The 16,026-nt window shown below is 39.0% G+C and overlaps 2 protein-coding genes across 2 annotated transcripts; one reads left to right on the top strand and one right to left on the bottom strand.

Annotated features, from left to right (window-relative positions):
- Positions 1–740: 740 nt before the first annotated feature.
- Positions 741–6,214, bottom strand: ssbp1 (single-stranded DNA binding protein 1). Its single transcript, XM_069671219.1, has 7 exons — positions 6,175–6,214; positions 5,126–5,218; positions 4,940–4,997; positions 4,677–4,817; positions 3,020–3,107; positions 2,344–2,432; positions 741–2,250 (listed from the first exon to the last, which is right to left on the bottom strand). The coding sequence occupies exons 2-7, from the start codon at positions 5,147–5,149 to the stop codon at positions 2,207–2,209; spliced, it is 444 nt and encodes a 147-aa protein (XP_069527320.1). The 5' UTR covers positions 5,150–5,218; positions 6,175–6,214; the 3' UTR covers positions 741–2,206.
- Positions 6,215–8,145: 1,931 nt separating this feature from the next.
- On the top strand, positions 8,146–14,370 carry LOC138599367 (peroxisomal succinyl-coenzyme A thioesterase-like). The gene is made up of 11 exons (XM_069671008.1): positions 8,146–8,382; positions 8,964–9,170; positions 9,255–9,354; positions 9,437–9,627; positions 9,765–9,928; positions 10,812–10,931; positions 11,106–11,188; positions 11,273–11,366; positions 11,835–11,915; positions 12,746–12,887; positions 13,141–14,370. Exons 1-11 carry the CDS (start codon positions 8,370–8,372, stop codon positions 13,263–13,265), a joined length of 1,320 nt encoding a protein of 439 aa, XP_069527109.1. The 5' UTR covers positions 8,146–8,369; the 3' UTR covers positions 13,266–14,370.
- The last annotated feature ends 1,656 nt before the right edge of the window (positions 14,371–16,026 follow it).

A 16,026-nucleotide genomic window follows, 5' to 3' on the forward strand; every position in this document is an offset into this window, starting at 1 on the left:
ACGTAACAGATTTTTTTAAAACAAAAATGTAAAATGTACAGTTAATAGTTAAAGATCTGTCTTCCCTACATTTTACGTGTATTTGTTATCCTGTTTTTCATGTTTTATCCTTTTGTTTTTAAACCAGATTTAACTATTTCCGGTCTGTATCTGCTAACTTCCGTACAATTTACAAAGGAACTCTGAACTTAATCCACAGGTTTTCCCACAACTCTCAGCCCCGCCCAGATCCGACGGATTGACCAATCAGATCGTTCCTTTGTTTAAAGCCCGTTCGACCGTGCAGCTCTGCCCCCCCGAGTGTTTAACTGACAAGGAACGCAGCCAATCAGGAAAGACTTTGAGGAATCTTTCGACCAATTACTTTTGGCCAAGAATACCTTCGACTTAAGCCCGCCCCCGCTGTCATAGGGACAGCCAATCAACGTCCAGTACCGAAAAACATTTAAAACTGTTAAAAAGAGTCAAATAACGTAAAAATAAAAGTTTGTATTTAAAATGTACTTTATTAAAATAGTCGTTAAATTCGTTTGTATGCAGATGTATCTCTATAATTTACTTTTTAGTCATTTAATGATGAATTTTATACATTTTAAGCTTGATCTTAATAGAGTACTTGTCACTTTTCTTTTCTTTTCCTCTATGAAGTGCTTTTAAAGTGAATTTAGGAGACGGTTATTAACAAGGGGGAGTTAAAAATATGCATGTTCTGACTGTAAAAGATGTACACAAACAAAATGTGTGGTTAAGGCTTTAATAGAGAAACCGTTACAGAGAAAAGAACCAGCAGAAGTGAGCTGATGCAACCAGTCACTGACAAGGAAGGAAATGAAGAACAGATCAGAGTGATAACAACTGACAAGAAGGTGAGAAAGCAGAAAACAAGGTGTAAATTAAGATAGAAAAAAACACCAAATAAATAAACTAATGCCCGGTTGTTACTGTCCATTATTCAGGGATATAAACAGAAGAAAGAATGCAGGATAAACAGGTCAAATGACGAATTGAAATGAAGCGGATTGCTGTGTATTGAAGGGTTTTTACATGTACATGTTAACATAAAGTATCAGGTGACAGAGAAAGCTTGTTTGCTTATTTGTCCACTTCTGAAACTGAGGTTAAAAAAAAATAAGTAACACGAGAGCAACATCTGTGGTATGAACACTCTGGTGCACTTCATTTATCAGTTTTCATTTCCTGCAGCGGCCTCACACTAACCAAGCATCCACATATTCAGTCGCATAAAATCTCTTGAGATTACGTTACGGAGAAACTGAAATGCTAATTTTATCTCATTTAAATTTCCACAAAAGTAATAACCAGATGTTCACCACAATTAAAACTTTCTGTGCTTCAGGTCAAACTTTCTTCAAGGTTATAAATCAGAATAGCTAAGGCAAACAGCCCCCTTAATGTTTGTATCTATTTTAAGAAGTAGGAGATATTTTCAACACTTAATCTTTGGTTTACCTAAAATAAAATCATAACTAAGTTTGGAGATGCAGGTTTTTATTGGACGCAATGATGTACAATAAAATGCTTGTTTTTCTTTGATTTTGCCAAACTGCAGGAAAATTGAACTCTGAAAATGCTGGAAACAAGTCATGATACTCAGACTGAATTAAACTACAAGTTTTAAACATACGGCAGGAACTGAATCTGGCCACAGGCTGGTGGTTTGAGAGCCATAAATTACAGTTTTACTCTCTTAGAAACAATATCCTGATTTGGAGTTGAAAGAGAAGATGTCTTTACCAGCAAAATGAAAAAAAAAACTACCATAACCTGTGTTATGATCCTCAACAGGAGTAGGAGTTGCTCCTAACAGAGCTACAACTTCTGCAACATCATTCAAAGAGAAACAGTTTTCACTGTATTTTCACCTCTTTGTTCCAAATGTCCTCACACCTTAACCCTTTAGTACAAACTGGATATCTTAACGGTTATATACAAGTAACACAATCAAAACATAAGAAGTATGTGTATTTATACTACACAGGTTGGCTCGTTCTGCTTCCACTGACGCCTAACAGTCTGCAGCAGTCTCTTCAGAGTGTCACAGCAAACTCTGTCCCCCTTCTCTTGGGTAAGTCAGTTCCTTTACATGGTGGCGTTCAGGTCCTCAGTGTGGTTTATTTCTGTACAAACATGAAAATACAAAAAGAAGTAGCTAGTTGTTGGGTTGAGATGAAGAGGGAACAGTTCTTCAGGTTCTGTCTCGGATGTTGTCGCTCAGAAAAACGATGTTGTCTAGAGACGGAGAGAAAGAAGGGGGAACAAATTATTTAACAAAACTACCGTCATATTCCCGATAAAGAGGCTGATGTGTGTTTGTTCTCTGACCTGCGATGATGGTGGTGGCCTGTCGTCTGACTTGGTTCTTGTCCACATACTCTCCATAGTCGAGCTTCCCCTCAACGAGAATCCTAGACCTAAAAGCGAAGAGAGAGAGAGAGAGAGAGAGAGAGAGAGAGAGAGAGAGAGAGAGAGAGAGAGAGAGAGAGAGACTCGGGTTCAGTTACACACAAAGATTTCAAAGGTTCGGAGTCTTTTGTTGGCTCACGAGGATCGTGATGGGTTGTAGTTTTATATTTGATCTGAAGGCAGGGCACACAAATTAAGGGCCTCAAGCTTTGAAGGGAGTTTTGTCTGCAGTCCTCATTGAACAATCCTCGAGCCTCAAGCAGAAAGGATTGAGGCTCGAGGACGTATCACAAGTATATCAATTCACATGTTTCTGCCCCTTTCTGTTTAATTATGGTGCCTTCAGGGTCCTTAATGATGACCTGTTTATTTTTGTTTGTTTTAGTCGTATGCACACATAAGTTAATAATTTATACACAAGTTATTAGATTGTGCATCAAGATAGAAGATGTTTATATTTGTCGCTTAGGGGATTTACTATTAATTATTGCAGCTAACTATATTAAGCAAAAAGTACAGTAGGTACAAAATTGTACCTAGGAGCAGTATCTGAGTAAATGTAAACAAATGTAAGCGAGAGCATTCGAGGTCGTACCCTTTCTTGACGTACTGGTACGCCACGTCTCTCAAACCAGGTTTGAACACCGACACCCGATGCCACGTTGTCTTCTGACTGATGTCACCTGCAGTCACAAGAAATACAGCACAACATGAATCAGCCTCATTCACAAAAACACTCATTAGTGTCAACAGTAGTTTGAAGACACTCTAAGAAAGAATATAGTAAAGGCTGAAATATAAAGGAGCAAACAGAAGTCTTTAACTGCTAACCTAACATGCTTATCGATATATTTTAAAGAACGTCTGAAATAAATGACTTTATTTGCCATTGATTATTGGAAATGCAAAATCCATAAAATCACATGGACCTTCTTTAATTTTGTCTCGCCTGCAGCTGGTGCAGAATTCTGCAGCGAGACTTCTAACTGCTTTAAGAAAAAGAGACAGCATTAAACTGACACTAGCATCCCTGCATTGGCTGCCTGTTAAATACAGGATTGATTTTAAGGTTCTTTTAATTGTTTTTAAGGCCACACATGGGCTGGCACCCCCGTATATCTCAAAACTCCTTTGCCCCTACTCTACCACTAGGCCCCTCAGATCCTCAGAGCAACTGTTTTTAGCTGTTCCAAGATCAAGGCTAGTGGGTAAGGGAGACCGTGCCTTTGCAGTGGCAGCTCCAAAGCTTTGGAATAGCCTACCATTTCCCATCAAATGCTGCCCCTCCACTGACTCTTTTAAGTTAAAACTCAAAACGTACATGTTTTCTATGGCCTTTGGTTGCTCTTAGTGTTTTAGACGCATATTATTGCTTTGTATTTTTTCTGTTGTTATATATTGTTGCTTTTGTTGTTTTGGTGTGCCGTTTATTTTTAACTTGTACAGCACTTTGGTCAATCTCTGGTTGTTTTAAAGTGTGCTATATAATAAATAAACTTGACTTGACTTGAACACGATTTCTTGATTTTTAACTTTAGATCTTACTGAAGGTCTGTTATTTAGTAAACTTTAAATTTGTTCGTGGTCAGTGCTTTTGATGGCTCCTTTTAGAAGCATGCACTTTGAATGAGGTTGGTAAATAATACAACAGGGTTGGAAATGAATACTTCAGGCGCAGACGTAGTATCACCGTGCTTATGCTGTTTTAATTCACTCTCACATGTCGCGTGTGGTCATTCAAAACCTTGAGATCCATCAACAATAATCTGTCATGTGTTGAGAAGTGAAACAGTGACCTCTAGTGGCAAAATGTGATAACTGCAACCAATGTGGAGCTTAAGTACAATTTACAGGTAATGACACGGTATTTACAAAAATGTATATCTCTTTAGCTCAATATATAAATAAGTTAAATATTTCCTTCAAGTTTATTTGTAAAAAAGAATTATTTTCCCCACATGGTTACCTCTCAAACAAACACTATTCTTCCCATTAACGAACTAGGAATTACTAAAGCAACTACCAAATTTCCCCTCTGGCGATCAATAAATTACTAACTTAACATCACCACAGCTGTTATTTGGCAGCAGGCAGGCACAAGGCCGCAGAAAGTGTGAAGACCATTGCACAACCAAAATGGTCAGCCCTTTTACTTTTCAAAGTTAGCTTTCGACCCATCGGTTTACTTTCCAAACAAACTGACATTTTTGCTGTCTTGTAAATAAAATATGCTTTCTATAATTCCAATGTACCTGTTGAAGTCGTCTCTCCTTCTCCAGACCGCCACATTTCATTGGTTGCTACTGAAAAGATGGTGACAGGGTTACGGCCCTCCACTTGTCTCATCACCGGGTCCTGACCCACTCGGCCTAACAGCTGCACCCGGTTTATCGCTGGAATAAAGACACAGAAATATTAGAGCAATTTAATGGTTAACAACGGAAGGGTTTGCTAAACCGAAGATCTAAGAATGTACAAATCTTTCTGTTACAGTAGACACAGAAAGTTTACTCACATCTCTCCAGGATGAGGCTGGCGTCTGTGCTCCTGTATCTCACCACCTGTCTGAACATCTGTGGACAGATGAGATCAAATATTTACTCCATAAAGTATGAAGAGATTACGTGCATTTTGCTGCACACACTTTTTTTATCCCCTTCTTGTTACATCCATGGTTCAGTATGAATCATCTCTCGCTCACCTGCGCGGAGGCACTTCTGAACATCTTCTCTGTGTTGCACAGACAGCTCTGAGGGAAGCAGTGGGCAGCAGCTGGGGGGGGTTGCAGGCTGATCTGAACAATGCAGAGAATGTGTGTTATTTGTGGAATGTAAACATTTCATCCATAAGGCAGTAGAAACATATACAAGCAGCTAACTTCACAACACTGACACAAGCGTCAAGTTGACTAAAATAGACAACATAACGAGGAAAAACTTTATCAAGAAGCGTCGACTTCTTAACATACCGTAATTATGTTTAAACATGGTAAAAAAAACTATGACTATAATGCACAACAGTTAAACACCAACACAAACTACAACAACAAAAATCACCATAAAGTTTAAGCAACGTGTCAAAGTTTTAATGAATACGTTATTAATATAACCTTAATAAGATGTAGGATTTGTTTCTGTACTCTTGAATACGACATTGGTTAAAGCTAGGTGTACCTAATGAACTGACAACTGACTGTATAACTTATTAAATATATAACTTCAGTAATATATGGAATGAAATACTTGAGTACGTTAGTAGTTGGTTCAATATGAAACCTTAGCAAAAGAGAGTTGACAGAGACATTTCGTTGATATATTATTTGATTCAAATGGCCTCCGATTTATATTTTTATTAGCCGAGCATTCCTTGATAGCCTCTGCCCAGCTCTAAGTAGTGTTATGAGAGGTCATTATGATGAAGGCATAAAACTAGCAGATTTTAGGAGTTAGGAGCTTAGGATGCTAACAGGCTGTCTGCGCGGATTTCGGGGTCTGCAGTAAACATTATTAAAGAATCTAAGATGTTAACACGCACTCAAAGTCATAGCAGCGCTTTTCACAGCAATGAGGCTTCTAGTCCCTCCCGCCATCGGATGTGGACACGAAATAAATCTCCAAAATTGACGTTTTTCGTTATTTATTTAGATTTACAGATTGCATTTGCTAAAACAGCAGAGGAGCGGTATCGTGTTTGTAGAAAACGGTGTCTAAGTATACAAGAAAGGAGAAAAACAGCTTGATAAAAACTTACCAGGTGCAAGACTTCTTAAGAGACTTCGGTAACCTCACGCTGTTTCCGGTCCGTCTCCAACACAGGTCCGACAATGTACCGGAAGTTTTTTACGTTCCGTTTCCAAAAGTTGAATTTAAATGTTCTTTTTTACAGATTTGAATTTAATATTAATATTAATAATGGTCCCTATCATACCATTTTATAATTCTCAATATTGCGAATAAGTATTCTCTCTAACGGCGCCCATTTCAATGTTTCTAAAGTGAATTAAAGTTTAATAACATTTGCCATTTTTAAGAAAATTTAGTGTAAATATATTTTTGAAGTTGAACACACATAAACTTAGACTAGAACCTTTTTTGTAGTCTGCTGCTTTTGGGGTTTTTCGTTTAACATTTCATACACCCAGATTTACGTTATTTTCAAACTGATGTTTAATACATTTTCTCCAGCTACTTGAATTTGTAGTTCTCCAGCTACTTAAAGTTCTCCAGCTACTTAAATTCGCTGTCTTGACTATTTTGGTTTAATTTTCTGAATAGGTGAAGCACTTACTATATTATTATTATTATTTAAGCCAAATTATTACCGTCAAACACCCCTTTCATGAGTGCTATATCTGTATTGATGACTTTTTAAGGTGTAATAATATTGATTATAGGGATATATCTGCAATGTGGAGATAATTGTGTGTGTGTGTGTGTGTGTGTACATTAGGGGGGGTATGTCTTGCATAAGGATGACTGCTGTAAACGTGTTGGAGGACTTTGCCCATCATGCACCTTTTACCTAGTTCAGATCCCAACCTTGAGGGGTTTCTTCTATTGTACTTTATTTACAAAATATACAAAATATGTAACTACAACAACAGATACTAGAAACAAGACATGAGTGCCTCTGCCACACTGTCTGCTGACTTTTACTGCCACACTACTATACAAGCTACTATACTACATTCAATACAGTAGCCTATATGAACTATATCATGTTCATATTTATACTACTGTTTATACTTATACTTTAAACCACACTTATTATTTTAGAAACAGATTTACATGCTCTAAATGTGTGTATCTTTTTTTATATCTACCCCTAACCACTCTACTTATTCTATACATAAAAGGCAAGACATATATTATGTAATGTGCATGCTGCATAATCAGCCTGCAATGCCGACAAAGTTGGGGGGGATGTCAACCTGAACTTTGTCAAACATAAACTCAACTCACCTGCTGAAGTGCACAATGTGAAGTCTAAGGTTAATATGCACCTCACGTGCATTGCAGGTGTCTCTGAGAGCTAGTGAACTTATGAGGAACGTGCATCAAACTCCGTGAGTCTTTTGGTTAACTATTTTCAGGTTTCTTTTCGTTGACAGGTACACAGGAAAAATGTGTGGTGGTGAAGTTACTATTCATTAAGTTTTCATTATATTATATTAATTAAAGTGTGTAAATTATGTTGCAGCTGGTAAAAGAGGAGCAAAAGATATCCAAATTAATTACCCTAGTTAAAAATACATAATTACGAAGTGTACAAGTACTTCATAATTGTACTTACGAAGCCCAAAATGGTTTTATACATGTACTCAGTACCATTTACTGAGCCTGGTAGGTTTATAGTTTATATTTTATAAAGACAATATTTTTAAATTAACGTCTCAACACCGCCGTAAACTCATTCACCTCGCACGCCCCCGACACTGCCGTTTCCTTTAGGACACAAACACATCATTGCCGCTTAAGGTGACTGAGACCTAAACAAACAGCAACCTGTAACTTCTTGAAAGTGTGTATTTTAGTGTTCATTTATCTTAATTAACGTTTGAAAGGGCTTTCAGTGTTAGTTTTTAACAATCTTACCTCTGAAAGTAAAAGTAGAAAGTGGATAAATATATTTTACATGTAGGACCTGAACACAACGCGACCTCACTTGGAAGCAACGTCATCACGTTCTGTTATTGCTCGACTGTGGTGATGTATAGTTATAAGCTAACTATATGGTGAGATTTAGCAATACTAAACTGCATTGTGCAGATAGCTAACCAGGGTTAAACGACGAGCTGCTCAATCGGTATACTTCGGCCTTAGGCTAAGCTAGCAGGCATCAACCGTTGGTGTGTCCCCCTCGAGGGTAAATGTAGAATCGGAAGTAAACTTTGATTTAAAAGTTTCTGTCAGCAGCGCGTCGAGAGCAAGTACAACGATCTGGTCATGCATTCCTCAGGTAGGTTCTGCACTGTGACAGAAAAACAAAGGTAAAGTGATAGCAGCGTACAACAGTGGCGTATTTACAATCATTTACCTTACTAAAGCAGCAATACCACACTTTAAGATTGCTTAAATACTGGAACCCTCAAAAGTCCTGTATTCAGTAAAAGCAACACAAGTAAATGAGTATTAAAAAATGTAAACTATTATTGTTAAAATGGTAATCTGTAATGACACATGATATTTTATGAAATTATAAGGTGTTTTGTATGTGTAATAAATATCTAATAAGAAGCAAGAAACTATAGTTATGACATCAACGTAATGGAGTAATATTTCCTTTTAAAATGGAGTTAGTATAAATAGCACAAAACTGAAATACCTAAGAAGAGTACAAGTTCCTCAAAGTTGTGATAAGAAAAGTTGATATACTGTTTTTGTAAATACAATAAGAGTGGAAACTTTAAAGGTTTTGTGTGTTGCTTTATTATTTGAATGCCAGTGAAAGTCCTGCACCAAAGAGGAAGAAAAATGTGGTTTGGCTTGTGACATTCCTATTCTTGTTAACAGATGCACTTTGATTGCATTTCCCTACAGACCATAACGCGATCATGTCCCAGACCATTGCTCCGATTCTCTCTGTTCACCCCACCCGGGCTCTGGTTGATGAGGCGTTCAAGGTGGTGGTGGAGAATCTACCACCAGGATGTCCAGTAACGCTTCACTCTCTCCATTACTCCGAGGACAAGGACTACTGGGAGGCCTACGGACACTACGTCAGTGATCACAGAGGGATAGTGTCTGGTGGGTTTTGATGTGTGTGAGAAGAAGTGGCAGATTTGCTTGTTTGATGTTTTCTTGTTTTTTGACATTTTAATGCTTTTGTAGTTGCAGATGATTTGAGTGTAGGGGGCACGTACACAGGAAAAGAACAGATGGGATTGTTATGGAGCATGTGTCCTGAGCCCGGCAGCCGCACAGGTCTCAGGTAATATGATAAACTGTTTCTTTTAAAGCCGGAGTCTTCAAATAACTTGGTTTTTGTTTGACCAACTATCTTCACCTGCCAGGTTGAGAAAGAGGAACGTCACCAGCCCCCTGCTGGTGCACATCTCAGTCTACAGTGGACACGTCACTGAGGGCTTCAGGAAGCAACCTCCTCTTGCCTCTGTGCTCACAGAGAGATGGTACATGGCTCCAGGGGTCAAGAGGATCGATATCAGAGAGAAAGGAGTACGAGGGACCCTCTTTATACCACCAGGTATATAGAAATAAATGTCCTCCTTCTAGCTCCCTTTTGTTTACGTTTTGGAGTCTAGGTTTTGTTCTGTTTTGGCAGGATTAGTGATCTTTAATGTTTCTTAGACTGAGCTCATGATCAGTTTCTCCTTGCCTCAGGTACTGGACCCTTCCCTGGGTTGTTGGACATGTGGGGCGGTGGTGGAGGACTGTTGGAGTATCGTTCGGCCTTGCTGGCGTCCCACGGTTATGTTTCTTTGGCCCTGGAGTATTTCTCCCCCGGTGAGCTGGAGACAACAGATCTACAGAAACAATATTTTGAGGTTTGTGTTTTTAAGAGTTTCTACATTCTATGTGAAGATTATCAGATGTGTTAAAGTTATTGTATAAAACTTTCGGTACTCTTTTTACTTTTGGTTCACAGCTTTATGTTGGTTACTACATTCCTCCTGCATATCCCTACATTCCTCCAAAGTTTTGTTTTCTTTGTTGGACTATTTTAAACGGGATCATTTAGTCACATGATCATACTTTGCCCTCCTGATCTCCTGATTTGAACCCTCCCTCGGGTACGAAGTTAAAACTTTCCTTACTCTTTATTGAGAATGGATACACTGCGATAATATTCATCCATCATCCATTTACCTTCGTCGCAACAAATCACCATGCACCTCTGCAAGGGCTGCTGCCGCTGACCTTTGTGGCACTGCTGCTTGTCATAGTTTATGCAGCAGCAGCCTCTTAGCCAGGCATCGCAAGAACAGTTGACACATGCAAATTAGTAATTAATTACTTGTTCTGGAAACACTCATTATACATTCTAGAAAACCACAGACCAAAAGGCTTCTGAATGGCACAACCAGTCAGGGCAACAAAGCAAATTGCGTAGCTGTAGGCTGCTTGGCTAAGTAGCTAGTTCCAACATGTTTTTCACAGGGCGTCTAGTTTAATAATACTCAGACGTTTGGCATGACATGAGTTTACAATTTTTGTGTGCAATATGAACTTCCATCTTTAATACCGACATGAAAGCACATTAGAAATATCTGAGCAGGAGAGAGACCTGAGAGAACAGCCTGCTCTCTCAAAGTGTGTCCTTAAATTAAACAGTTTCAAACTTTCTAGTTCCTGTCTCAAAAAGATTGATATTTGGTACTTTGTTTTCTGAACACGTCTCTTATCTTCCTGTTGTCTTCTTCTGCACAGTCTGCATTTGATATTGTCAAGGACCATCCTCAAGTGATCCCAGACAAAGTCGGAATTTTTGGTCTTTCCCTCGGCACGATTTTGGCCATTTTTTTGGCCGCTGAAAGCAAAAACATCAAGGCAAGTAACAAATGTTGGAGTTGCTTTTTTATCCTTGGTTATGTGTCTGTTAACAAAGTGCCACCTGCCTCCTTTTGCAAACATCTTAAACCTTCTTTGAGTGACTGAAAACCTGCATTAGGACATTGTGCAGAACCAGATCCAGAGTCTGAGGGTCATTTTCTTTTGTTCCAGCCTCGCTGCTGCGTTTGTATAAGTGGCCACCACATATATCCAGTGGGAAAGACACTTGGTGAAGACCAGACAAAGATTAAAAAGTAGGAACTTTTAGCAATCTGATCTTTAAGCAACAGAAATACAGAACAGTTGGAGCGATGTAAAACAATAACGTGTGATTGCAGGAATATTCACAAGATACGCGTGGACGAGAACAACTACCAGATATGGCGAGATTTGCATCTACCGATTCCCAGTGACGTCTCAGCGAAAGTGGATGTAAGTACATGTTACTCCAAAAACAAAGTTTGTCTTCCACGTTTGCTATCAGGGTTATAATGCACATGTAATCTAAACTGGGTTATTATTGATTGATTAGTAAGTATAAGAACAACTGGACCGTAGACCCGCTACCTGGAGATTTCTCTGTTTACTAAACAAACCGAAAACTTCAAGATTAGTTATCTAACATTATTAATATATCCACTCAGGTTTTAAGGAAAATTCTGCCATCTTTAGAGGTCAGTTAATCCAACTAGGGCTGGGAAATATGGCAAAAAAGATCATTTTCACAACATATTATTGGTATTTGTGTGTGTTGATGTTGTGGCAGCTGTTTTAGAGCTATGAAACCAGTGATGCGACTGTCTGAGAGTGTATTTATAAATCCATCATTTTATCTATGTTCCACTTCTCCCATATCGGCTTGTTCGATTAAAGTTGTCCCTGATGTAATTCCTCTTTCAGGTGCGGAAAATAAAGTGTCCAGTGCTGTTGGTGAACGGCGATGATGATCAGAACTGTCCGGCAGCGGAGGCTGCTGAGGATGTGAGTAGACACACACACACACACACACATGCACGCACTCCTTATCTGTTCTGTCAGTTGGAAGCTAAAATGATCGATTAATTACCCAATTACAGCTGTTGTTATTGATATTTTAAACTCCAGAGAGAATTTTTCCGCTTTTCAAATTTGAATGTGATAGAAACAAAATGTTGTTAACCATTGGTTTGCAACAATAATCTATTGATCGATGCCACCTTGGGGCTAAAGAAATTGAAATGAAAAACGGAATAATCAATTATATAAGCAAGAAATTGGTAGCTTCATTTACAGAAATGATGAAAGGTTTCGGCCCTTTACAACACAGCTCTAGAAGTGCATTCATTCATAAACTAAAAGCAGTTATCAGTGAATCCACTTGGTCTTGATCCAACTTAGACAATTAGCATTTAAAGGGCCAGTTCGCCGATTTTCAACCTCATGTCTCGTTCAGAATCGTCAGGTTTGAAATGTAGACTGCAGACCTGAAGAGTTTTTTAGACGATCCACCGGTATATTCTCCTCATATTTCAGATTCTGTAGCGCTCTGAGCCGTTGCCTGCAGCCTAAACGGTCGTATTTCACTCCAGCGTCTCTCGCTGGGCCGTTCCTTTCAGAGGGAGGGGCGCAATGCATGCTGGGTGTTGTAGGAATGTAGAATGGGCGAAACCACGAGCTGTTTGGACAACTTTCCCGGGGCGAATTGCTCCTTTAAGCATTTCGAAGATATGGAAATTGTTATTTGAAAACGGGGCCCCCGATTTCACCATTTCCTGTAACACTACAGATCAGAATGTAGTTTGTGTTATTTTGATTTGACCTTTGACCCTCAGATCGCCCAGATGATGCACGAAGGAGGGAACAGGCACCTGCTGACCATGCTGAATTACCCCGACACCGGACACCTCATCGAGCCGCCCTACTCACCTCACTTTAGAGCCACTAACTTTATATTATCTTCTACGAAAGAGAAAGGTGAGCTCTACTCTCACACGGACACAACACGGGTCGGACATCGTTCTCGAGTTGGACTGGGGGGAAAATAACGGGAATGTGCAGATCTGTCTGACTGCCACAGTCTGGAAGGGAAAGAGACAATTGTCAGACAAATTAATTCTGCTTTTGCAGGTATCCATGAAAATGATCCTACCGTGTTTATTTTTGGTTTTAATTCTTGGTAGTTACTGTCTGACTGTGTAATAGAATCTTATAACATTGTGTGTTTCAGTAATATTGATGTGGGGAGGAAAAACCAAACCCCACTCAGAGGCTCAGGAAGACTCCTGGAGGAAGATCTTAGCTTATCTACAGCATCACCTGTACTCCAGCAAGATTCCCAGTGCCAGGATGTGAACGATTATCGAACAAGGAAACACAGCTACCTACCGACTACCAAGTTGAATTTTTTAGGAAATATTATTCTATGTTTTTATTAATCTTTGCATTATGACAAATTTTCATACTTCTGTGTCCACAGAGTGTCTTTCCTGTAGAACAAATCTTTGCTTTCTATAATCCATATTTGACGATGGAGTCACAAATGTTAGAAAATAACTGATTGTAATTTAACAGACCAATTTAAGTTTAAATTGAAGTACATTTACTTTACTTGAGTATTTTTTTTATCCCTGCCACTTCCTGTCATTTAGCCCATCATAACCCATCACTTAGATCAGGGGTTCTCAAACTGTTTTCGGGCCAGGGACCCCTCACAGAGGAGAGAATTTTCCAAGGACCCCCTCATAATCGTAACACTGATTAAGCATATGCTAACTAGATGCCATTGGAGCTATTTGTATTGTAAAACTTATCAACCTAAATACCTCAGAGCTGTTTCATAGTGATAAATCATAATTTGACAGGATTAATACTTTTCAAGTGATTGATCTTAACAGCTTTCAGAAGATTAACAGGAGCAGGACAGCCGCAGGAACGGTTCGCTGCGACCTGAGTGAGCTGAGTGACTCATGACAGATTGACGTGATGTGTCACAGTCAGTTTCTATTGGTCCAAAGCTAACGTGGGAGTCATGGACACAATATGCTTGTTTTATTGGCGCAAATGGTCCTCATCTGACGACGTGCAGTTTTTAATGATACAGCACCGTTTTTATAAGTTATTATAAATTATAAATTATTTTACAGACCCTCAGGCTCTGGTTAGCGGACCCCCAGGGGTCCTGGGACCCCACTTTGAGAACCACTGATTTAGATGTTTGGACTGTTGTCATTAGCTGCAGTCCTAAACGAAATAGACAAATCGATTGACCAAAATATTACCTTGTTTCATGTACTGAATAATAATGGTACTTATGTTTTAGGTATCCTGACCTTCATTGTGTTTTCACTGATTGCTTAAATTAGGTTTCTGGTGGCAGCTGTTGTAATGAAAGTAATGGTTAGCTAATGAGCTCTGATTGTTCTCATGTTGTTGGCTTCCAAAAATGTGTCACTAAGGTGCTTTTTCGCAACAGATGATCACAGTGAGCAGTCTTTTAAACATGGCAGGTGAAATAAAACACTGCGAGTACTCGACCAATCAGAAACAATCAGCACTGCAGGCCCCGCCCTGAAAGGTCCTGGACCTTCGGAAAGTACTACCCCCTGAGCAGGGGCTTTTCAGGGGGTAAATCAGTTGCCCCAGAACTACATTTAGACCCTGGTTCCTGCAATTGAAACGCACAAAGTTCCTCAAAAGGTTCCTAGTTCCTGTCGAAAAGCACCTATTAATGACGATGAATGTACTTAATGCTACTCCAATCAAATGTAACATAGGCTCTGTTAATAGCTTGTTAATACTGATTTCACTTCTGAAAACATTGTTTTCTAATGAATGAAAGGCTTTTATTTGAGTTGCTGTAATCTAATGTGTCTTTTCAGTTTATGAAATTAAATGGTGACATGGATGTAAGGAGGTAATTGTTGACCAGCCTCTCTCTCTCTGATGACCATCCACGAGCTGGTTGGTTCTTTAATAGGCAGTGAAAATGACACCTGCAGCATGCTCGAGGTGTCGTCTACTCCTCCCTAATAGAAGAAAATAAAAACAATCCTTGTATTCCTATAGCCCTCAGCAGTAATGATTTCATGAGCTTCTCTAATGACAAAAATGTTTTTTGAATATATTTGGTCACAATTTTTATTCAGCCCGTGAGGAGCACTCCAACTTACCTTAAGAGTACCCAAAGACCCTCACGATTACACACTGGCCCCTCAACACAAGCTGTTGGATAAAGGTACGTTCCTGCTAATCCATCCCCAGTTAGCATGCAATGATGAGACATTCATTTATAGTATGTCCCACTGTTAACAGCTTGATATAATTTATAGAAGACGCCATACAATGTTTGTAGTGCAGTTTAATTCAGCTAACAGGTCCATTTAAAATGAGATCCTTCTTTCTTGGTCATCGTATTGTTCTATTGTAATGTGTTTTTAAGGCTGCGGTGTTTATACTTTAATGTGTCATGTAGTTTTTATGTTTTTCCACCAGGTGGTGCCATTTGAGTAAGTCTGAGTACAGGATGACAGGAAGGCGGCTTTAACACGGGCAGAGTTGAACATTCTTCTCCGCCCAGGACGGACACCAGCTCTCTAGCGAGTGGTACGCGCAAACACCAGGCGCCAGTGCTTTAATTGAACCAAGAAAGGTACAAGTGCTTTAACTCAGGTGCTGCATGACATAATTATTGCATCTTCCCTTGGATATATCAGTTCGCCCACTTTAAAGTCATTTTTGTATGCATTTTAGTTCCATGCTTTATACCGAGGTAGGCGTCGTTGTGGATGTTTATAATATTTATCCTTGATATACCAACTTCAAGTGACCCCTGGCTGTACTGTAGCCTACGTATTTACTATTATATAGCGCAGAAATTATGATTTAAATTAATGACTGTATAATCACTGTAATATTTGTACAGACTGATACTCAATAAGGTGGCCATACCTAGATTGACAGTGCAACATAGTCCCTCATGGTCTGTTTACCATATTAGCCTTTGAGAAATCACTTTTACACAACATTCAGATACAAGGTTTTCTTATAATTAGCTCATTTTTCTGAGTGTTATTTCAACATTTTGCAGAGCTAATACCTGACGGAGGAAGAAAAA

Source organism: Semicossyphus pulcher, unplaced genomic scaffold (assembly GCF_022749685.1).
Source record: "Semicossyphus pulcher isolate SPU_LCO1_2020_fin unplaced genomic scaffold, fSemPul1.0.p SCAF_20, whole genome shotgun sequence".
Classification (NCBI taxonomy): domain Eukaryota; kingdom Metazoa; phylum Chordata; class Actinopteri; order Labriformes; family Labridae; genus Semicossyphus; species Semicossyphus pulcher.

Coding starts and splice junctions, on each gene's coding strand:
- ssbp1 (XM_069671219.1), bottom strand. CDS start 5,149: ATGTTCAGAAGTGCCTCCGCGCAG. Junction 4,818..4,939: donor CAGCCTCATCCTGGAGAGAT/GTGAGTAAACTT, acceptor TCTTTATTCCAG/CGATAAACCGGGTGCAGCTG. Junction 2,251..2,343: donor GGCCACCACCATCATCGCAG/GTCAGAGAACAA, acceptor CTCCGTCTCTAG/ACAACATCGTTTTTCTGAGC.
- LOC138599367 (XM_069671008.1), top strand. Junction 9,171..9,254: donor TCACAGAGGGATAGTGTCTG/GTGGGTTTTGAT, acceptor ATGCTTTTGTAG/TTGCAGATGATTTGAGTGTA. Junction 11,367..11,834: donor ACGTCTCAGCGAAAGTGGAT/GTAAGTACATGT, acceptor TTCCTCTTTCAG/GTGCGGAAAATAAAGTGTCC.